At 47.3% G+C, this 23,569-nt stretch overlaps 2 protein-coding genes across 6 annotated transcripts in view; both read left to right on the forward strand.

Annotated features, from left to right (window-relative positions):
• Positions 1 to 9,350, forward strand: part of Ablim3 (actin binding LIM protein family member 3) — a 119,253-nt gene extending 109,903 nt beyond the window's left edge. For 4 of the 5 annotated variants that reach the window (XR_013103662.1, XR_013103663.1, XR_013103664.1 and 1 more), the window contains 4 exons: positions 118 to 176; positions 2,146 to 2,206; positions 2,974 to 3,559; positions 7,407 to 9,350. Coding sequence is in view for 1 of the 5 variants with exons in the window: in XM_034518077.2 (XP_034373968.1) it covers positions 118 to 176; positions 2,146 to 2,206; positions 2,974 to 2,981; positions 3,479 to 3,559; positions 7,407 to 7,520 (323 nt within the window). In the remaining 4 variants the exon portion in view is untranslated. The remainder of the gene's footprint in view (positions 1 to 117; positions 177 to 2,145; positions 2,207 to 2,973; positions 3,560 to 7,406) is intronic. The other variant, XM_034518077.2, reaches the window with a different exon arrangement.
• Positions 9,351 to 20,797: 11,447 nt separating this feature from the next.
• Positions 20,798 to 23,569, forward strand: part of Afap1l1 (actin filament associated protein 1 like 1) — a 59,935-nt gene continuing 57,163 nt past the window's right edge. The window contains exon 1 of the mRNA XM_034518693.2: positions 20,798 to 20,942. Coding sequence (XP_034374584.1) covers positions 20,927 to 20,942 — 16 coding nt within the window. The 5' untranslated portion in view covers positions 20,798 to 20,926. The remainder of the gene's footprint in view (positions 20,943 to 23,569) is intronic.

A 23,569-nucleotide genomic window follows, 5' to 3' on the forward strand; every position in this document is an offset into this window, starting at 1 on the left:
AGTATCCCCGGGATTTCACCCCACTTTCCACTGGGTTGAGGGTAATATTGGCCAGATGATCCCAGGGAGAGTAACATTGGCTCAGGAATTCTGATAGTTGTTCTGCCTCTTTTTCAGATCCCCTCATCTCCAAATCTGCCTCACTGCCTGCCTACAGGAGAAATGGGCTTCACAGGGTAAGGGCACTGTGCTGGGAGCCCCTCCCCAGATGCTAACTCTCTAACCCTAGTGACGTCCTGGGTAGGACTGAGGACAGGCTCTAGAATGGATGACGTCCTGGGTAGGACTAGGACAGGCCCTAGTGTTGATGAAAGTATTAATAGCTTCCCTGTCCCCTTTGGGTCACCCAGTAGAAAAAAGCCCAGGGAGAGGCTAGGAAAGAACTCTGTGTCATCGCTGACTTTACCAGCACCAACTAACTTCACACCTTAGACAAGGCAATCACTAATGTGAAACCCATTTTGTAGGTGGAGCAATAAAGGCAAAAAGATGGAAGGTACAAACCCAGGTTCTCACACCCAGTGAGTGGCTGAGCCTGTATTCAAATCTTTCCCTTGAACAGCTCTAAGACCTCCATGTAATCAGTGAGATAGTTCAGTAACTGCAGAGGGGAAATGTTGCTACAAACCTGAACGAGTGATGGGGACAGGGACAGTGTGACAAGCATTGAGTTTTAAGCACCTACTAAGTGACAGGCACTGCTCCAGGTTCTGAGGATGCCACAGTGAATGAAGTCACTTGTCCTGTGACATTCACAGTCCTCCTTAGAAGATGGGCAGTAAGTAAGAAAATGGAACAGTCAGGTGACCAGAAGTACCAAGATGGAGAATAGCCAAGGGGGTGGAAAGATGATGAGATGGAAGTAAGTTTAAACGAAGGCCTGAGTGTAGAAGGCTTGTCATCTGAAGACCTGCCGAGAAGCACACATCTAAGTTTCTGTTCCAGAAGAGAGCTATAGTCCCAAGTCACATGACAAGAATGCAAAGAGTGAGGGCATGGAGCCAGATAGGGATGTCATTAGAAGCCATACACCCCAGGAAGGAACTTCAGAGGGTGCTCGTAGATGTGCCCTGTGAACCCAAAATGGGTTTTTAGTGGGATCCCTCTGTCTCTTGGGTAGAGTAGGTCCTGAAAGTGGGCCAGGAGTGGAAGCCGTAGCTCTACGAGGAGACCATTTTAGAATGGGACACACAAAGAGGCAGGGCTCTACTGGAGAGAGTGTTTGGTATTTATGGCCCCGGCCTGTGGAGAAGCCTGTCTTCGGTGCGCTCGAGCACACACTCATCCATTCAGCACGTTTATGAAAAGCCTCTTCTGCTGCCAGGTTCTGCTCTGAGTACTTTATGACCAAATGAGTATAAATGACCTAAACAAAAGATCCCTGTCTAGGGCATGGAAAGATGGCTCAGTGGTTAAGAACACTGGATACTCCTGCAAAAAACCTGAGTTTGATTCCCAGTGCCAACATTGTGACTCACAACTGTCTATAACTGCAGTTCCAGGGAATCCAAGGACCCCAAGGCTAGAAAGCCTCCACATCCACAAGGTATACACACACACACACACACACACACACACACACACACACACACACAGTGCACATACATACATACATACATACATACATACATACATACATACATACGGACCAAACACTTTTTTTTAATATTCTGTCTCTTCAGCGTTTACCCTTTTATTATTTTAGTTGTAAGCCTAGCCTTTAATGGCTGAGATATATCTCCAGCCGCAGACTTTAGATTCTGTGGAAAACAAAGTATTAATATTAATAATGGGAAATAAATCCATACAAAGTTGGAAGACAATAAGAAAAGAAAAGAAGTTGGGCTGGTTAAAGGTTAAGCGTTTGTGGAAGGGGTGACTTGCAGTTGCCAGTAGGGCTCTCTGTCGGAGAAGATCTTGTACAAAAGGGTCATTCCACTGAATAAGTGGATCTGTACTGGTTGTCTACTGCATCCTGGAACTAAATTGCAAGAAGAACACAGTGAGCTACATTTCCCTAAGCTGATACTGATGCTACAGAAAGCGTCCCCCACCTTGGCCCTGCTCTACATTCTAGAAGTAGGCAAGTGCTTCTGGGAAGCAGAGGTGAGCTTCTCAGGCCAGCCTGGCTCTGTTTCCTCACAGACACCCAGCGCAGACCTCTTCCACTACGACAGCATGAACGCAGTCAACTGGGGCATGCGAGGTGAGCACTTTTGGCTGGAGCTTCAGGCACAGGCCCTCCTGAGACTTCCTAGAGACTCCGGATGGAGTGCTTGCAACTGTTGCTTGACCTGCGAGCCACTGCTACCGGTTCTGTGGCAGGGGACGGGGGTGGGCGTGGGATTGGAGATGGGCTCTGTCCAAACCCTGAGTTCCCACTTCCACCCTCTCCTTTCCCTACCCTTCCTACATCCTCTCATCCTGGCCCTTGGGTGTTTTCCAGGCCATCTGTCCAACCCTGGCTCTCAGAGCATCTGAGAGTGCTGATTACCTTGTACTGCAGAGCTAAAGCTTCCAGTCAGACATAGGAGAGGGAGACAGTCAGAGCCAACTGTACGTCGTTCCCAGAAAATTCTCCATGAGATCCATGCTCTCTGCCAGGAAAGATCTCACGCCAGGTTCCATCGGCTGCTTGGAGCAGACCCTGGCTTAGGGGATCATGTCACAGCCTCCAAGGACCCCTAGATGATGGAAATCATTTCCCCAGACTCGGTTGTCTCAGATTCTTTTTCTTTCTATGGTACATAGCTAAAAAGCTACTTCCCTCATAAAGTCATCTCAGGAGCAGCCAGCCCCTAACTCCTGCTCATACCTCCCTCCACAGTGAACTCAGGAAGACAGGGATTCTCATAGCTTAGAGCAATTGCTGTGCAGAAACCAGTCCCCTGAGACCCTGAGATAGAGGCCAATGTAGTGACTTACAGCCCAGACGTGGGTTCTAGTTGGTGCATGTCTCTTTTCTCTTTGCAGAGTACAAGGTAAAGAATACATAGACCCTGGGGTCTCCAGGATTCGGGGAAGCACTGCCTTGGGGAGCAGCAAGAGGATGGCAGCACCATCTATGCAGGGACGAAGCATAGATGAAGGACCTTTCAGGACTAACATGGTCTCTCCTTGGCCCATTGTCCCTGAGTCCTCCCTAGGTCTCCTCTAACCTTTCTCTTGTCCCTAAGGATTCTGGGACACCCATGGGCACCAACTGGACAGCTTAACACTCACCAACTCTTAGACACATTCCAAAGGCCTTGGAGCCACATTAATGTCAAATGTCACCACCAAACTTATCTTTAGCAACAGTGGTGCACGCTGGGGGCCATGCTAACCCAAGGAGGGCAGACCCAGCCCTTCCTCCTGACTAAATATCTGGCCTTAGTGGACAGAAGAAGGAGCCCAGGCACAAACTGCAGCTGGAAATGACAAACTCACATCCCCCCTCCCTGCCAACCTAGCTAGATATGCCCCCCTTTCTCCTTAGATCTACCCATATGAGCTGCTGCTGGTGACCACTAGAGGAAGAAACCGACTGCCAAAGGATGTGGACCGAACTCGCTTAGAGGTATGTACAAACATGGCTAACTTTCTGACATTGCAACATAACATTGGCATCTATAAAGTTCACACTCAAGAACCTCTGGGTTTTTTTTTTTTTTTAATCACAAGAAAATCTCCTGATGTTTTAAGTTTACAGTTTTATATTAGGCTGAATGAACCACAGGTATAGTAGGTTGTATGAATGGCTGCATTCATAGCCATTTCAGGGCACGCATTAAACATGTCTGGCACTGTACCATCCTTAGGAAGACCTTTGGTATCGAAGAGATCCCATAATTACCAGAGCTGACCCAGCTCAGGACAGAATGTGTAAATTAAGTACCTATTAAAGCTCGATGCAAAAGCAGACTTGAACTAAGCTGCCACAGCCTGACTGCTGTGCTATTCTGAGCTGTTCCCTCTTCAGCCTGGTTGGTGTTTGCAGTGCACAGCAGCTGGTGTCTCTCACCTGGAGCTGATGTTCTGTCTGCAGAACATTAACTAGGTTTGTTCCCTCATACTCAGGCTATACTAAAGCAGGGTCATGGGAAGGGAATAAGGAATGAGACAGATAGCTCTGCTTAGAGGGCAAATGCATAAATAAGTCCCAAGTTACAAATCTCCATTCTGCTTCTGCCATCACTGGGTGGGTGCTTCAACCAAGTGATGACCCGCTGAAGCTGGTCCTTGATGAGTATGTCCCGCCAGGACTTCCCTCAAGCAGCCAAAAGAAGTAGATGAGGATATACGTCAAGCCCTGGGCAGTTCAGCAGAGAGCTAGGAGTTAAGTACTAGCTATATGTTAGTATGCTGCTGTTCAAAGAATGTCACTAAGTCCTGCTTGGGTGACACAGACTTGCAGGAAGAGGTAGGCGGGGGTTGGATGGACATGGAGAAAAGCATCCATGAGCAGTTGAAACAGTATAGATGAAAGTGCAGAGGGGCCCTGGGTGTGGCACTGGGTAATTAGCATACAGTGCCCACCCCAGGCTACCTCTGACCCAAAACATGTGTTGCCCTGGCCCATGACGTGTCCTTCCTGCCTTTAACTCTCCTTAAATGTCCTTCCCATCCTGTGGCTGTCTTGCTTCTTTGGACCCTGCTGTAGAGATCACAGTTTCCAAATCCTTCTCAAGTCCTCCCCTAGGATAGATCACATACGTGGTCCTCCAGCCTCCCCTTGCCTGCATTCAAGAGTGGTTCAAGTTCCTCTCACTCCTGTTTATATCATGCCCTCTGCCTGATGCTGAGCTTTTGGGGAAAGACTCTGTCCTGTACCATAAGTCTCGCTTAGGAGAGATGTCAGAACACAGTGTAGTCTTGCATGCTGGAAGGGCATGAGAACCAGCCTTGCTCTGGTGCTGAGGAATTCACCCAGGGGTGGAGGCAGATGGGAGGGTTACAAGTGGGACACAGAGCTCTGTAAATGCCCCCAGCCTAGCGTGCTGGATTAGCAGCCCAAGAACCTTGGGTGACTTTTCCCCATCTTCTTAACAAAAAGTTTCAGGTGTCTGCTGGTGCTGAAGAGGACAGCTCCCAGCCATTCCAAAAGAGCCAGCTTTAAGGCATATAATCTTCTCCAGTCCCCAAAGGTCAGGCCCAGTGAGCTCAAGTTTTCCAAGCATCACAACTACTCAGAGAACTTTATCACACATGGTTCTAGCCCCAGACCAGATAAATCAACGTGGGAAGAAGCTCAGATCAATCCATGTAATCCAGGTCAAATCACCCAGAGAATGTATAAAATGTAGCACTGAATTAGAAACACTAGACCAGCCTCTACCCCGGCTCTCAACCCTGATGTGTCCTCAAGAAGTTCAGAGTACATACATTTATCCAGCAAATATTTATCACAATTCTATTATAGGGCTGCCAAGATAGCTTAGCAGGTAAAACTGCCAGCCACACAAGCCAGGCAACCTAAATTCAGTCCCTAGAAGCCATGGAAATGAAGGAGGAGAGAATGAAGTTCACAAAGTTGTCCTGCCCTCCACATATGCTCTGTAACATACGCAACACACACCATGCACATGCACACAAAATAATAGGCAAGGGAGATTTTTAATTTTAAAAATCCATCATGGGTACCAAGTATTGTTCTGTGTGTTTGTCTGTGTCTATGAAAAAACAGAGACCCCGATCTCTTATAGCTTGTGTTCTTATGTGGGAAGAGACAGATCCTACAGGATATAAATGAAGAACAAATGTTACACTGTGCTAGCAGGTGACAAAGGGGAAGGTAAATGGCCCAAGGAGGGCTGATCCTAAGAGTGGGAGTTAGGAGATGCAAGCTATGCTTGCAAATGAACTGATGGGAGTGGGTCTTGCTCACTACATGGCATCTGAGCAAGTTACCCATGCCTCTGTGAGCACTTTTTGTGAGGGAATGGTCAGTGCTGAGGCTTTACTGTAGAGGTGAGCTTCCTGTGATAGCAGCTGTCAAGAGGTGAGTGTGCCTGGCACTGCGTAATTATAGAAAAAGAGAGAAGGAAGTGACATCACACAAGCACATGTGCGTATACACACACACACACAGTGGTATAAGTACACAAAAATCTGGCATGTTTGTGCTCTCTGTGTTCTAGTTCAATCTTGCCACACCAATGAGGTAGGTACTAGGATGGTCCTTTTTTTTTCCAGAAAGGATAACTGAGGCTTGGAAAGATTGCTCATGTATGGCCCAAAGCCGTACATCCATGCCTACCTAACTAAAGACCATGCCAAAGGATTAGCTCACAGTGGTAATAAGCCAACAAACTGGCTAATTGCTGTGTGGCCGTGTGCATGTTTCTATTGGGTGTCCTTCAGGACCCAATTAGAGATATCAAATGCTCAGAGAGTCCAGGAAGCTTGCAGCCAAAAGATAGGCCATATGTTTCCTTTTGAAATAAACTTTATTATACTAAAAAAAAAAAAAGTCACACAGAAACTGATTAGACCAAGTGTATATATCCCAAAGAGTTTCTGTACGGTTAGAATAGCCACTGAAGCTCCACGCTGGGCTTTGCACTTTGAGTGGATTTATTTCTTTTTTTAAACTTGATTTTTAAATTACACTTTCAAATATTCTCAGACCTCTAGAAATGCCATGTGAATGGTAAAACGAACACCTACCTACCCTTCACTTAAATCTATCAATTCCTAATATTTTGCTATATTTTAAATGTCATATACTTCTAAGTCTGAAGGCTTTTGACATGAACCTTCAAGATTGCCGAGAACAGAGAGGAAGGAAAAATAAAGGAGAACCATTAATATAATGCCATGAAATATAGAACAATGTTTAATCATATGACAAACTTATTTCCATTCAAAAGGGAAAAGAAAGGACACTCCAGTGGGGAGAGAAAGATAACCGCAGTGAGTTCTTTCTCTCTTCTGATGCACAGACTGCTAGGTCATTTGTAAAACTATTAAGATGAGGCAGTATACCCTAAATCCTTGGGTGTACCTCTTTCTTTCCCAAAGGGGTGTTGGGTAGTGTTAACCACATATACACATGTAATATGTTCAGATACATGAAGCACAGATACATAAAGGTGAGATGGGTGTTGGGTAGCATTAACCATGTATACACATACCATGTACAGATACATGGAACACAGATGCATATAGGTGAGGTCAACCAGGGTGCACAACCAGGGTGCACAACACCCACCAGAGATGGAGACAAGGGAAGCTTCTACAGTAAGAGTAGAAGCTTCACCCAGGAGAAGCTTCATCTACACCTCCATCCACACTATACACACCACACAACCTCCTTGGCCTGACCCTGGGCCAGATGCAGGGCACCCAGAGTGAAGGTACAGAGACCATTGTTGTCCCCACACCACGCATCCTCACGCTTTTTATATTCCCTTCCTGTCATTCAGCGCCACCTGTCCCAGGAGGAGTTCTACCAAGTCTTTGGCATGACCATCTCAGAGTTCGAGAGGCTAGCCCTCTGGAAGAGGAATGAACTGAAGAAGCAAGCCCGGCTGTTCTAGGCGGAGGCCCTATACATATAGATGCATTTATATAAAGATGTATGTAAATCTCTATCCTGACATGTGGTATAATCCTCTTGTATAATGGGACACAACATGCTGCCTGCCGTGGGACTTGCTTTTCTGTACTGTCAGGCGAGCTCACATCATCGAGGTATTTTTATGCTCCTCACTTCTCTTTTCTACGTGCTGTGGAATCTGGGAAAGGATCTGAACGGACTCCATCCTTTTACTGGGGATCCTTTTTATACTGAAACATCTGTCCCACCTTGAGTCCCCAAGGTCTAACTCTCCTTTTAAAAGATGCCTGGAGGAGCCTCTACTCCCCATTTCAAGACCTTTCCCCAGTCTCCAGGGCTGACGCTGGCCACGAAGTTTTCATACACTGTGGACACAGATGAGCCCGCCAGTGGAAGGTCCATGGCGATCCACCCAAATCAGTGAGCACCTTTGAGACCTCATAAAGAATTCTCTCCACACATCCAAATAGGAGCTTGGCGCTCCATGGGGTGATGCGGTTAGATGTGTGGTCCTCAAACCCATTGCTTACATCAGTACAGAGTGGATGGGTCCTGGCCTCTCCTCAGCTCGGCACCCCTCCCCCTTCCACTCTTGGTCCTAAGCACTCCCTCGTGCAAATCTAGAATTCATGGTAGGAAATGGAAAAAAGCACTTCCCTTCCGTCTACCACCTGCAACCAGCTCCTCTCCCCACCTCCATGGTTCCAGCACCCCCCAACCCTTCCCCCTTTCTAGGAGAGGCCATTGTTGCAGCCTGTACTCTTCAGCCTTATTACAATCTATGTGCCTGATGACCTACACACCACAGGGCTAATGTTCCCACCATAGCTCCAGCGAGCATCCAGACACACTCACCACCCTGTGCAGGGAGAATAGGCCACACCCCAAAGAAAAATCTTGGCCTAGGCCACTGGTCCCTAGAGGGCAAGACATTCATATCAGACTCCTCACCCATCATCCCCTGGTAATGCTATGGCATTAGCTGGGTCTCACAGGGGAAGCTTTCAGAAGCATGGCTGTTGAGAGGATTCCAGAATGAGGCCTTGACCAACACTGCTCATGTTCTTCCCCGGTGACCTTAGGGACTGACTCTCCTGCTTTCTGGGACAGGTGAGAACAGAACCTTCTCACACCCCGACTTCAATTCTGAGTCATTGATTGGTGGCAGCTCTTCCCTCTTGGAGATGCCTGTGTCACAGTACTTGGGAGTCCCAGAGGAAAGATGGAGACATTTAAAAGGACAATTACAATGCTCAAGAAGGTGGTGATGTGACGTGGCAAGTGTAGAACTGACTTCAGCAAACCCTTCCCGAGCACCTGCTGACGGCTGAGCACTGAGTGGGGGAGGGGGAGGGGCACCGGGATGACCCGTAGAAGGCCCTAGTTTCTGGGGCATGCCTAGTAATAGGAGACCTGGTAAGACGTGTGCCAGACGTAACGGATGCAAGGCAGAAAGTGACGGACGGAGGCCCGAGGAAGTGTATGTGACGTTGCTGAAGGCGTGTGCAGCTGCTGCAGACCAAGGAGGCTTCTGGAAGAGGTTGCGTGCCAGCAGAATCGGGAAGGATGACAGGGTGGAGGGACTGGAAGGGAAGTTTCATGTGCTCTCATTTAAGATGTCACCTCCCTGCAACTTCTCTTTTTGGCCAATGTCTTTCGACTTTCCTGACCCATTAGAAACGTCCCCCGCCAGATGCGATCATTGAAACTGCCTCATTGTCACTGGTTAACAACTTGCGAGATTGAAGGGCTTTTGTTATTGTTGTTGGATATTTTTGTTTCCCATAAAAGCACATCATTTCAACCCAAACCCTTGTCCTCCTCTGATTTTTTTTTAGGGGGGGGGGGAGGGAAGTAGCTGGTATGGGAACAGGCTGACTATGCACAAACGTAGCTAAAGATCAGAACTGGGTTCAGCTCACTCGCTAAAGACGTTAAGGCACCAAGACCTTAATTCAGTGGTTCTTAGTCTCCCTGATGCTGCAACTCTTCAATACGGCTCCTCATGTTGCTCCCCAGCCATAATCATTGCACCCTTATAACTGTAATTTTGCTACTGCTTATTAACATTATAAATTGTAGTATAAATATCTGATATGCAGTATATCTGATAGGGGACCCCTGTGAAAGGGTCATTCAATGTCCTGCCCCCCCCAAAGGGATAATGACACATAGGTTGAGAACCACTGCCTTAATTCAATCCCTAGTCCTTACAGAAAAAAAATCCAGGAGTGGTGGTGCTCTCTTGCAATCTCAGTACTGGGAAGGTAGGGAGACGAGTGGATACCTGTGGCTCCTGTGCTAGCCAGCCTAGCCAAATTGGCAAACCCCAAGTCCTAGTGAGAGACCCTGTTTCAAAAAAACAAGGTAGGCAGCATCTGAGGGACAGCACCCAAGATTGCCCTTTGACCTCCACATATACTTGCATGAGCACGTGTGTCACACACATACACACAAGGTAGACACTATCCATCTTGCTCTCTGCAGAATGCATGGTACTTTGTGATAACAGAGGGTGTTCTGATCACAAATAAGACTCTACAATCAAAAGTAGTATTAAACACCATCAGTGTGCCAAGTTCTAAAGTCCTTCTATTCAGAGGGCTTTAGACATGGCATCTCAATTAGGCTTCTTACAACCCCACAGAAACCCATGATTAACACCCCCATCTCACAGATGGAACAACTTTGAAAAATATATATTACTTCCAGTAGGACCAGGCGTCATCTCAGTTGTCTAACTAGAAAGACCAGCTTCCCATTCTTCACAGGTCAGTCTCTTTCTACCTGCAAGTCCAAACTGCCTTGTTAAAAGAGGCTGGAGCAATAAGAGCAGCCAGGAGCCCATGATGTAAGGTTCTGAGCTCAGCAGCTCAGCGATGCCATGCAGAGTTAGGTTCTTTGAGCCCCTTCAATGCCATCATCCTTTAGATGCTGGCTTTCATCCTCTGCCCGTGTGTTCCCTTATTTACAAGAGGCTGCTGTGATCCTGGGCATCGCCTCACATAACCATATATAAAAGACAGGAAGGAAACTTCCCTTCACACATCTAGTTTAACAAGGAAAACTTTCCCAGAGACCTGAGTCTGCCTCTGTTCAGGCCGGATGAAACTACAAAGCACTTCCTTATTCTTACCACAGGGGATGCAAGAACATTTTGGTTTGGCATTTTTAGCCACCACAGTGAGGGACAGGCCCTAATGTGGGAACGGTGATAGGAAAGGGCAGAGTTGCAAACTGGAGAAAGACTCCAGAGACCAGCATCAAGGTGCAGATCTACTGTACTGCACAGCAGCAAGGGATTTTTTAATACAGCCTTTGGACCAATGGGGAATAGACAAGAGCTCTGGAGTAGCCAACCAGCCTACTGGCACTATGGGAAAGTGCCAGGCTTCCAGAACTGGAGGGGGCATCCATAAAAATGGGGGAAGCAGCCACCGTCCTGTTTCAGGTCATTCTTAAGTTCCACTAGTTTGCTAGGATTCTCTATTTTGTGTCACATGATATGCTAGCAGACATGGGCACACATACTATTAGCGTGGTGAAGCCTCCCACACCAGATGTCCTCAGGACCCACCCAGGGGCTGTACACATTCTTACTGAATAAGAAGGCGAAAGAAGGGATAGAATGACCCATCAGGAGTGTTGTAGTCCTCACTACGCTGTGTGGGGTGGGGTCTCTGGGGCTTGCTGGCTTCCAGCCCGGCTGAGAAAACACAAGCTCTAAATCAGAGAGAGAGCCTGACTTGAAAGAACAGGCGGAGAGTGATAAGAGAGAGACAACTGACATTCTCTTCTGGCTCCCACATGCATATACACAGGTGCACACACGTGTGCATGCACTCACACAGAAGCACATGAATGAATGAATGAATGAATGAATGAATGAGTAATTTTGAAAGTGACACATTACAACTAGCATCTTTCCTGACCTCCTATTCTTTGTTTTGTTTTGTTTTGTTTTGTTTTGTTTTGTTTTGTTTGTTTGTTTGGTTGGTTTTTTTTTTTTTTTTTTTTTTGGTTTTTCAAGACAGGGTTTCTCTGTGTAGCCCGGGCTGTCCTAGAACTCACTCTGTAGACCAGGCTGGCCTCGAACTCAGAAATTCGCCTGCCTCTGCCTCCCAAGTGCTGGGATTAAAGGCGTGCGCCACCACCGCCCGGCCTGACCTCCTATTCTATAGTTCTTTTTTGTTAAAGATTTATTCACTTTATGTATGTGAGTACACTACAGCTGTTTTCAGACACACCAGGTTGTGAGCCACCATGTGGTTGCTGGGAATACAACTCAGGTCCTCTGGAAGAGCAGTCAGTGCTCTTAACCCCCTGAGCCATCTCTCCAACCCATAATTCTTTAGCAAGAATAATTCTGGGCCAGTGAGATAGCTCAGCAGGTGAGGTGCTGATAACTTGAGTTCAGTGCCTGGGACCTATATGATGGAAGGAAATAACTGACTTCCATAAGTTGTCCTCTGACCTACGCACACAAATACAATTTTCTAAACAACCAATTTCTTTTTAAGAACAAAAAAGAGTAGTGAATACTTTTCCTATGTTGCCTCCCCTCCCTGCCTAGACAATGGCTCAATTGTGCAAAGTGAAGGCCATTGCTCCTCCCTGCATATGCACCCAACAAATGTTTACTTCATGAGCATCTGCCGGAAGATAAACAGTATGGAAGATGTGCCTCCGGTAAGATGTGCCTCCGGTGCGCAGGGCTAGAAAAGAAACTAGTCCTAAATAAGTAAACAGAGATAGCACATGGAGACCGCTCCTGCGGAGACAGCAAACAGGATACCACAGGAGAGGAACTCCTTTCAAATACCGATAGAGAGATGAAACAGATCCAGCAGAGAGAGCAGCAGAAGGAGCATTCTAAGCCCAGGGAAACAGCGTGTGGAAAGGCATAGGGTGGGCAAGAGCATGTCTGACTGAGGACCTGGAGGTGAGGATGGAGTGGAACAAGTAAAGAAAAAAAAAAAAAGTGGAATAGAGGTAGCCAGGTAGACAGGGGCCATAGTAGCCATGGAAACATGCAGATGTTCTAGCAGGTGCCCTCCTATTCCTCCGTGCTTTGTACAGAGATTCTGTCTTGTTCTGTACTTATTAACAGTGAGTGTGGGAAAGAATTGCTCTAATTATTCCCACGGAGAGTGTCATCTCCAATCAGGAATGTTGATGAGAAATGCAGAGTCCCAGGCCCTGCTCTGGCCACCTCAGCAACTCTGTTTCAATGAGTTCTCCCAAGAGATGCACAGCAGAAAAGGCGAGACACTAAGCCATCTGCCTTTTATGGACAGGCTCAGACTTTCTGAGGTTCTTAGAGAGGGATATTTTCCCATATGTATAACCTCTTTGAATACCAAAGCATAACGTTAGGAGCCACCAACATCACTGGTCATCATTAGAGCAACTGCAATGGCTGCGCTTTGTAGCTACCAACAGACCAACTGAGTCTGAAGCAGATTCGTTGAGACAGGGATCAGCTGCACCAGAGACCCTTGCCCATGGCAGACTGCAGGCACCAAGGTACAAACACAGACTATGGAGGTGTCAGTGGCTGCAGCTGGCCTCTGAGGAGTTTCACATGAGCTGTAAAGATTAATAGGAAAACGAAGAACTGCTCAAAGTAACAGCAACCAGGAGCTGGAGAGATGGCTCAAGTTAAGAGCGCTTGCTGCTTCTGCAGAGGTTCCCTTCCCAGCATCCCCACAGTAGCTCATAAACAGCTGTAATTCTAGTTCCAGGAGAGTCAGCACTTTCTTCTGTCCTCCCTGGGCACCAGGCACACATGTGGTGTAGAGACATCACACATGCAAAATACCTGTGTATATAAATTTTTAAATTAATTTTATGTTTTTAATTTTAATTATTAGCATATTTTCTTAATTAATAGCAATTGATATCACAGAACTATGCCCACTCCAGTAAGGCCCTGTATAGAATGAGGATCTAAGTACTTCACAACACTAAAATTTTTGATTACACCATAACAAATACCCACTTACATATACTGTTGTGAGCTGCTTCCAACTCACCAAAAAGTCCTGGAGTGGGGCTCTAAATGAGCAAAACCCGCACACTCTGTGAGAATGCATAGCCATTTACTAACCCCTCTATACCTGGGAGACATGGGCAAGAGACACCAAAAGCCAGCAGGGACAAACGTGCACGTAAGTTAAAGAATAATACGTCATCTAAGCCTAGTGACTAATGAATCCCCTAGTTGAAATGAGCTAAACATTACTCTCATAGCTAGCATCTCTGGCAAGTTCAAATCATTGTTTCCTCAGGCTATGAGTGCCCCCTGTGGGCCACTGCCGGAACTGCAGAGAGACCAACATGATTCTCTGGATTCTCCAGCTATCTGGCAAGCTTGTTAGCCACCTTCGTTTGCCACAGAGACAGATCACCTGAAAGTAGAGACTATGAACACAAGGAAGAGCCAGGAGAGGGAGGAGAGAACAGAGACTGCTCTGTTTGTATACCTAGACCTGTGCTTTCTTTAAAGGCAGCTTTTCCCTACATCAGCCTTCGTGTTGAAGTTGCTTTGAGTTCCTCCAAAGGAGTTATGACAACCACACTGTATTAATACTGGCGGTGTAGTCTCATGTGCTGTCCATGTGAGGGGTGACCACAACCCAATGGTGCATGTATCTGTCCCTGTAAAAGTTTGTGGCAGGATGTGTGAATCCCTGGGGAAATGGAAAAGCCCTTGTGAAGGACTAGGAGTTTGTCTCTCAGCCCTGGAAGAGGCCTTCCATAGCTTTATGCACTCTCTGGATCCCAGGACCACACCGGACTGTAACATAAGTGTACCTTCCTCTCAGTCCCTAACACACTGGGCCACCTGGAATCAGAGCAAAGATCAGGAGGCCTACGAAATTTGTCTTTATGATAAAATAACATAGCCATTGATTTTTTTTTTTTTTTCGAGACTGGGTTTCTCTGTGTAGCCCTGGCTGACCTGGAATTCTCTCTGTGGACCAGGCTAGTCTCAAAAGCAGAGACCCTCCTGGCTCTGCCTCCTGAGTGAGGGAATTAAAGACCTGCACCACCTCTGCCAGGATGCCATTTGATTTTTTTTAAACGTCTCTACAAAGTGCAGCTTCTCATCGGCCTCTGCGGCAGCGAGTGCTGGAACCCTGGCAGTCTTCCCATCCAGGAGCCCAGATGTTCTTGCAGAGAAGGAGTTCCCTAGCCAGTGCTTTGACATAAGAAACTCCCTGCAGGGGGCAGCCTGGGCATATGTAGTTAAGATTTCGTAAACTTCTGGCAACGTCTACCAAGGAAAACGGCACTGATGACAAACGACAAGACATCCAACAGCAGGTGAGACGCGAGCTCTGCGCTCTGGTCTCACCCACACGGCTTTCCTCCTCAGTTTGCCAGTGAGCGTCTTGAGCCTTTGGTGAATAATTTATCCAGTTGTTCACAGCTATATGTGGCAAAACCTGGACTTGAACCCACGACTATCTCACTTGACGACCGTGTACTTAACCACTGAGTAACTGCCTCCCTGACTAGAATGTCAAGTGGCATTTAAAGGATGTTTGCCATTTGACACACATGCCACCAGGCGTTTGACGCACACGGTCATACACATGTTTTGAATTGTTTGCTTCTTTGTTTGTTTGTTTGTTTTTTAAACAGGGTTTCTCCTTGTAGTCCTAGATGTCCTAGAACTCGCTTTGTAGACCAGCCTGGCCTTGAACTCAGAGATCTATCTGCCTCTGCCTCCTGAGTGCTGTGCCACCACTGCCTGGTATGTAGTTGTATTTAAACCTTCCTACTCTGCTGGGAAGTCTTACTAGCCTGGTGAGGAAACTGAGGTTCAGAAAGGTTGAAGACCATGCCCTGGACTGCAGGGACAGGTCAAGATATCAGGCTCAGATCTACCTCCTTCCAAAGGTTAGCTCTTCACCACTGTGTTCCACAGACAGAGCTGAGTGACAGGCCATGGGGCTGTGGCAAAGATGGAAGGATGTATAAATCACTGGGGAAATGGAAAAGTCAGCTTGAAGGACTAGGAGTTTGTCTTTTTCAGCCCTGGGAAAGGCCTTCCATAGCTTTCTGTAATCTCTGGATCCCAGGACCACACCTGCTTGTAACATGAGTGTACCTTCCTCTCAGTCCCTAACACACTGGGCCATCTGGATCAGAACAAACTCTACACAACCCAAGATGCTTGCCCTTCTGATGAAATGACATAGCCATTTGACTGTTAGATTCCTACCCCCACTGCTCTCCATTCTGCCGCTAATGCCTTGTGTAGTTTCACTAAAAGTTTCTACCTGCTCTTGTCTTGGCTTCCACTCTCCCATGTGACAAAGGACAGGACCAGATTGGCTGGTGTCTTAGACTCCTCTCAGCTCTGGGATTTTTCTAGCTCCAGGTTAATTCATTCTGGACCTCAAAGCCCAGTGTTTGCCTTGAGCCTCAGAATCAAATGGTGAGCTTCTAAGAAACGGTGCCTTCTGCTGCAGCATTCCAGAAGGGAGCTCCCAGGTGGGCAGGAGCCTCCAGAAGTCTCCATAGGGAAGTCTGATGGTTCACATACAACCCATAGATCTGGCTTAGCTGGTTCTTGATATTCTAAAACAGCAGTTCTCAACCTATGGGTTGTGACTACTTTGGGGGTCTAACAACCCTTTCACAGGGTCACCTAAGACCATCAGAAAACAAAGATGATTACAATACAATGCATAACGGTAGCAAAATTGCAGTTATGAAGTAGCAACAAAAAATAAATCTATGGTTTGAGGTCACCACAACATGAGGAACTGCATTAAGGGGTCGCAGCATTAGGAGAGTTGAGAACCACTGGTCTAAAACAAGAGAAATTAATGATCAGTATTTTTTTTTTTTTAAGATCAGAGTCCCCACGTATCCCAAGCTGATCTCGAACTTTTTATACAGTCAAGAGTGTCCATAGAATACTGACCCTCCCTCCTCCCTCCTCCCTCCTCCCTCCTCCCTCCTCTTCTTTCTCCTCCCCCTTCTTCTTCTCCCTAGTGCTACAATTACAGGCATGGACCTCCACACTCAGTTTATGTAGCACTGGAGTTCACACCCAGGGCTTCCGTGCATGCTAGGCACTCACTGAGCAACACTCCCAGCCTGTGACAGTGTCCTTACATCAGGAGATAAAGGTGCTTGCCACCACCCTGAGTCTGATGAGACCCACAGGGTGGAAGAAGAAAACACGATTCCCTAAGTTGTCCTCTGACTGCCATGCATGCATGTGGTACACATAAACTCACAAGCACACATGCACATTTTTTTATGTTTATGTGAAAATCTGAGTTTCTAAGTTCTTCAAAAAAAAAAAAAAAAAAAAAATAACCCTACCCATCTGTCCACTCCAGGACTGAGCTGACTGGCTATTCCTCCATCTACAGGAAACAGGAGAGCTCTGGTTTACCACAGCCCCCAGCACTCTGAACACCCTTTTCTGCCCCCCAGAGACTTCAGTTTATGTTTGCTCATGAGGATCCTTGGTGCAGCCTTGGGGCAGAACCTAGTATAGGGCCAGGCTCGATGAGGCACTTGGACATGATGACAAAGGCTCCTTCAAACATTTTCTCTGACCTCACAGCTTTTGCCTGTGTGAGCCTAGGCCCTGAGTTCAGCAGAAGCCCCCTAGCCAGGCTGCATACAGACCCCAAACCCTGGAACAGAAATGCCATGGTTCTCAGAAAAAAAAAAAAAAAAAAAGAGTGCTTGCTCACCCTCTCCCCCCTGCAGCTGTCACCAGATCGCTGTCTGTTCGCTGGGGCCTAGGGTGGACCAGCAGCATGTGTCACTTCCCTAGACCAGGGCCATAATGCCAACATTGTGCTGTGTGGAACAAGAGAGGTTTTCATCCAGCAGCTAGCATCGAGCAGACACTCGAGCTTGGGGCTTGGGGCTTACCCTGAACAAAGAACATAGGAGAGAACCCTGGGCCAAGCAGAAGCTGTGGCCCTGGTGCACACACGAGCCTGTAGAATACAGAGTACTTCTACAGGGCACCTTGTTGCCTTCTGAAAATAGATACCAGTAAGACATTTCCAGAGGGATAACAGCCCTGGACACAGCATTAGCAACAGCCAGTAATGGCGTGGACTTTGCAGGTACCATGAGTCCACTGACTGATTCCTGTCATGAATTTTTACTTACTAGATGCAGGCTGCTGAGCTGGGATGTAGGGCTCTTGGAGTAAGGCATCCACTTGCACAGTGATCTGGAGCCAAGAAGGGGTAAGGAGAAAACTGCACATTGGTGACCCCGTGGGAAAATGGAGATTCAGACGGCGGCGGCAGTGTCAACTCGAGACCCCCAGATCTGATCCCAATCTGTGCAGTTGCATTTACTTCCTGGAGATTCCTGAGATGCTCCAAGCTCAACAAAGAAAGCATCTAAATGCCACAATGGGGAAGTTGGATGCAAAGGAGAATGTTGAATAGGTTTGAGGTGGAAGTTACATAGTCTGATTAAGGTCATGAAAAGGTCACGCTGGCAACCATGGGGGAAACTGACCCTGAATGCAAGATGACAGATTGGAAGGTGGAAACGTTTCTCTCCCTGGGACAAGAGCCCTTCAGACTCCAGCTTTTTCTTTCCCAGGATTTCCCGGCTCTACCTGATAAGTTAAGAGAGAGTCTGGGGACTATCATTTGTTTTCACAGGACCAGGAGCTGGATGGAGCTGAAAGTTTTCTTCCTGGTATTGTTCCCTGGGGCCAAACTCGGTATCTTTTTACAGAGCTGAACCTCTGTGTATGGAGTTCTCTAGACAAGCACGGGGCGAACCTGGAAAACTCCCCAGTGAGCAAGAAGATATGGAGCAAATCTTCATTATCTTTGCTAGAGTTACGTATGGAGAAACAGAAAAGGGAATTAAAAACTAGACATCAACAGCCCCCTTCCCATCCTTGTTCTCATACCTAGCACCTGATACCCCATGATCCGGCCAATCCAAACCGTGCTGCCGACAGTCCTGCCGGGCTCTATCTGGGTGTCTCGGCTCTCACTGTTCTTTGCCTGTTATGCTGTCTCCTCATTACACATTCAGATCAACTGGCTCCTGAACAAATGCCTGTCCTCCAGTACTGCTTCGGTGGTCTGTATGAAACCATTGCTTTGTCTTCATGGACTCCAAAGCACTTGATCGCTCTTGTGTATTTTTTGACACAGCAATCTGTGTTAAAATTGCCTCCTCTTCTACACTTCATGGTTCCTTGAAGATGGGGCTCACTCCTACTTAGCATCTGTTCTCTCCACACCAACGTATACAGATCCCAGTCAGTGTTGCCTAAGGTAACTGATGGACAGCAGGAATTGTTGTTTTATGGTTCCTTCTTAAAGGAAAAGTGTAGAAAACCACATAACGATTCTTTCGTGTTGATACACAGATCTCGTTAGATCTCCCTGACAGTAACTAAGCTATAGTCAACACGGCCAACGTTTCTACCTGTTGGAGGTTGTGGGCTAAGCCAGAGCCACCGCATCTTCTACATAATTAATTTTATTAATTCTCAGAGCTGTACATAGATTGTGTTCACTCCCATTTTTATACATTTTCTAGGCCATAGTTCAGTTAATACTATCGCACCACAGAAACTTGTAAATTCTCGTTAGCTATTTGCTCCCATCATCTGAATAAAAACTTTAAGATCCTTTGAAGTCTCTGAAAATTCTATTTAAAACCATCTACGAAAGCCTCCATCTATTTGACAGCAGTAATATCTTATACTGTCATTTGAAAATTATTTCATCAGAGGACATGGTAGACTGTCACTGTCTGGAGCAGAAGGCAAGAGGTGAGTGAGTTGGAGATCAGCCTGAGCTACTTAGGAAGAAGCCTGTCCCAAAAGGAAAAAGAAGGAAAGGAAGTAGGGAGGGAGGAAGGATAGAAGGAAGGAAGAAAACTTGGGGTGATGCTCCATGGTAGAATGCTTGCCTTGCCTGAGGAAGGCCCTGGGTTCAGTGCTCTGTGCTGCAAAGTATTCTGGGTAAAATGGTGATTTAGTAAGCTAGCCGGGGAACTCAGAGTGAGCTGATGACTTCCAAGTTCCAGAGTTCAAGCAGTGAACTTAGGCAGCCGAATCCACTTGCAGTTGTTGGTTGGCTGCTTTAGAATTGAACGTGACCTTTTCAAATCGGAAAAGTGGGCAGGGACAAAGAGGACCTTGGACACTCACAATGGCTCACATCTTCATAGCTATTTATGGTTTGTAAAGTGGGTCTGGACCCACTTTCACTTACCCTGCCAACAGCTCTGTGACGTCAGTGTGAGGTCTCTCCCTCAGCACAGATAAGCAGACAGGCTTCAAAGATGGGACATGATATGCAGCGCCCTTTTTTTTTTTTAGTTTTTTTTTTTTGTTTGCTTTTTGTTTTGTTTTGTTTTTTAGTTTGGTTGGTTTTTTGGTTTGGTTTGGTTTGGGTTTTTTTTGTTGTTTTTTGGGGTTTTTTTGGTTTTTTTTTGTTTGTTTGTTTTGTTTTCCATACCATGTTCTCTCTCCCTCAAAATTGAATACAGGGTAAGGCCCACAGTTGGGTAAGTGTGTCTAAGCATTGGCCTTGAATGGCACTTACAGACTCAAATTCAGGCCTCTCAGGCAGCCCACAGTAATTTAAAAAGTCGACACTCTCATGCACCTTAACACTAAATCTCTCAGCTGGACTGTAGCAAAACATTTTCTGCATCCCATAATAATCTACAGAGGCATGCACTGCATTGTATTTTCTGTGCTAAAGATGTCGCATTCCACGGTGTTTATCATGTTGTTTTGATATCTCTTCACAGTTTAATACATTAGGAACTTGGAAAGTTGAAAGCGGGGCCCCATCCACCACCTGTCTTTTTAGCAACTAAACTTTGTTTAAATTAAACTTTGTTTAATATTTCTCACTCCTTTGTTGTCTTTTTACCAACCTGGCTCAGGGAAGAACTTTGGGAGTGGACACAATAAACTCAGAGCCAAAAAGGTTGGCCAGGCTGAGTCCCTGGGAGGAATACAAGCCAGTCCCCATAGGGGAGTAAAGTGGTTAGCTTCCCTGTAGTTTAGTGGAGGGCAAGGAAAACTGAGTGGTCCAGGCAGATCGGCCACGCGGGCACGGAACCGAAGTGTGTGGGCTGCGAGGCTGTCCCTGTTAGCCCAGCAGGAGGGCGGGGGAAAGGCAGGGCGTGGCGTTGGCCAGTGCGGGACCGGGACACTCGCAGGGGGCGAGGCGTGCTCGGGTCTATTCCGGGAGCGCGCAGGGCGGGGCGGGGGCGTCCTGCGAGCATCCTGTCTGGGGGAGGGGACGAGCTAGCCGCCGGGGCAGCCCCGGAGAGCGCACGCCGCCTGGTGCGGCAGCCGCTGCGCTCTGGGCTGAGTGCTCCAAGATCTACGCCGGAGCCATGGACCGAAGCAGGGGTAAGTGGTTCCTGCGGCCGGGAAGGAAGGCCTGGGAGATCCGAGGCCGGATAGGATTCAGAGGGAGGAGGAGAGGTGGCGGCGGTGGGGCTTGGCGGGCGCTAAACACTTGGACACAGGTGCCTCCTGCAGCGGGAGTAGTCTCTTGTGTGTCAGCGCCCCCTTCTCCGCCTCCGTGGCCTAGGTCTGAGTCCCCTCGTTGGGTGGGAAATTGGCATGTTTGCACACCCTCCTTCCTAACTTTATGAAAGCCTCCCCAGGATTTTTGAGGTCATCGAGCTACCCACTCCTCGCCACATATAGGGAGAGTGTGAAATACAGGGTACAGGATAAACTCCTTGAACAGCCACCCATACCGGCTCCTACTATGCACCCTAGGAGAAGCCCCCGGGAGACCGAAGTTAGTAGCTGCCTGGGACTTTGGAGAAGGCGGGGCTGCGTGAGCACACTTCTGCGGGTCTGCCTCTGTTTGGTGGACATACTAATCCTGAGGACTACTGCAGTTGGGACTGCCCAGGGCAAAGATAAAGGCTTCCTGGGACCCTGGAGTGGGGACAGCACACATCTTAGTAGAGGTTAGGACATTGCAGTGGGCCTTTAGCTTGGGGGTAGTGTCAAAGATTTGGATCCCGCCAGCACCTCTGGAATCCAGAGATGGCAGGTGTGAAGGCACTTGGCAAACTGTGTGTTGTGTCTTTACGAGAAGCAGTTTCTATTGTTGTTGCTGTTAATGGAAAATTCCTCTGCCTTCCTACAATCATCCTAACAACCTGACCCCTGCTTGCTCTGCTGAGGCCCCAGGGGCAAAAGGAAGTGTTTGGGCTAGGACGGGTGCTTGAGCAGGTGTGTAGGGTTATCATCCGCACCCGTGTAAATTCAGAGGACCTTCGAGGACCCTCCACCCCATCCTCCTCATCCACCCCTCTCCAACACAAAATTCAGCACCCATCTTCTCCTTCAGGGTCCTTGGAGAGCAGGTGGACCTTACAGGGAGGGCTTACAGATTGTTCTCCAAGACTGAGGCATGATTTGAAGGCAGCTCTCACCTGTTAACTGACATCAGCGGAAGGGTGCACCCTACCGGGGCAGAAAAGCACAGTGGGCACCTCTCATTCCTTCAGCTGTCTCCCAGTGCCCCAGCCTCACAAGGAAAGCAAGGATCGTCCTCAAATTCATATCCACTCTGTCTTGTTTTCTGAACCAAAATCTGTATGGAGAACTGCAGTTTTTAATGTCCCGTTAGCAGTGTGCCCACTTCAAAAAGCAGCTTCCAGACACTGTAGTTAGGAGGTGGGACCTCCCAGGAACCTCTCAGGTGCCCAGGACATTCAAGGACTCTGACCTTTTCTATTTTCCTTGCCTTCTCCCTCCCAGCTCTTGTCACAGGGTCCTGTAGTGTTAGCTTCCTTAATCCTGCTCCCTTGAACAGGCCTGAGCTTCCAGAAGCCAGGAAGCAGAGCTTATGAGTGTCTGACACATGATGGAAGCTGACCACTGGGGTTTAATGAGTGAAATGAAGCTTGCTTCTTGTGAAACCTCAAGTTAATTGATTGTGTTTGTTTGTTGATTGGTTTGGGGGTTTGAGAGGTTATTTTTGTTGGTGGTGGTGGTTTTTGTTTTTGTTTTGTTTTGTTTTGTTTTGTTTTGTTTTGTTTGAGACAGGATCTCTCTGTATAGCCTTGGCTGTCCTAGAACTCATACCTTAGACCAGGCTGGCCTCGAACTCACAAAGATCTGTTTGCATCTGCCTTTCAAGTGTGGGAATTAAAATCGTGCACCAACACTACCTCCTGGTGATAATTTCTATTTTTAAAAGAATCCTGCAAATTTCTCACAACGGAACTTTTCCGTGAGCAGCAAGAGCCATGTCAACCTTTGAGTAAAGCAGTGTTCGAGTGGAATGCACAAGACCATGTTATCTCAGTTTCCTACATTTCAAATACTGTGGCGAAAGCAAATGTGATTATATTGTGGATTACAACGCAAAAATCTCTCTGTGTCTTATTGGTTCGTTTGTTTTGTTTTTAATAAAAACTAGAATGTGTCAAGTTGATAAAGCCAACCATCACAGTCTGCTAATGTACTTTCTGAAGTCTATTTGGAGGCCGTTCTCACCTGTTAACTGACACATTCTAGAATCACCTGGGAAGAGCCTCAGTGTGGGATTGTCTGGATTAGGTTGGCCTATGAGCTTGCCTTTGAGGGATTCCCTTGATTCTGTTGATGTGGGAAGACTCAGCCTAGCAGTGGGCAGCACTAGTCCCTTGATTTGTGCTGTGGGCTGTATAAACAGGGAGCCCCGTGAGCTGGCTGCAAGAATGCAGGGTGTCTCTCTTGACTGTGGATGTGACTGCTTTAAGTTCCTGCTGCCTTGACTTCTCTGCAGTAATGGGCTGGAACCTGGAGTTATGAGATAAAATAAACACTGCCCCCCCCAGTTGCTTTTGTGAGGGCTTTTTGATACATCAACAGAAAACAAAAGTAAGACATTGCCTTCCTGTGCCCCTGTCCTCAGATAGACAGGCACTCTTCTCCCCCCACTCCCATAGCAAGAAAAGTTTTAAATGCAGGTCTCACTTTAGCCTCTTCCTACGGAGGGTAGGATGATCTTGAGCAGGACAGGCTCT

The sequence above is a fragment of the Arvicanthis niloticus genome, chromosome 14, assembly GCF_011762505.2.
Source record: "Arvicanthis niloticus isolate mArvNil1 chromosome 14, mArvNil1.pat.X, whole genome shotgun sequence".
Lineage (NCBI taxonomy): Eukaryota > Metazoa > Chordata > Mammalia > Rodentia > Muridae > Arvicanthis > Arvicanthis niloticus.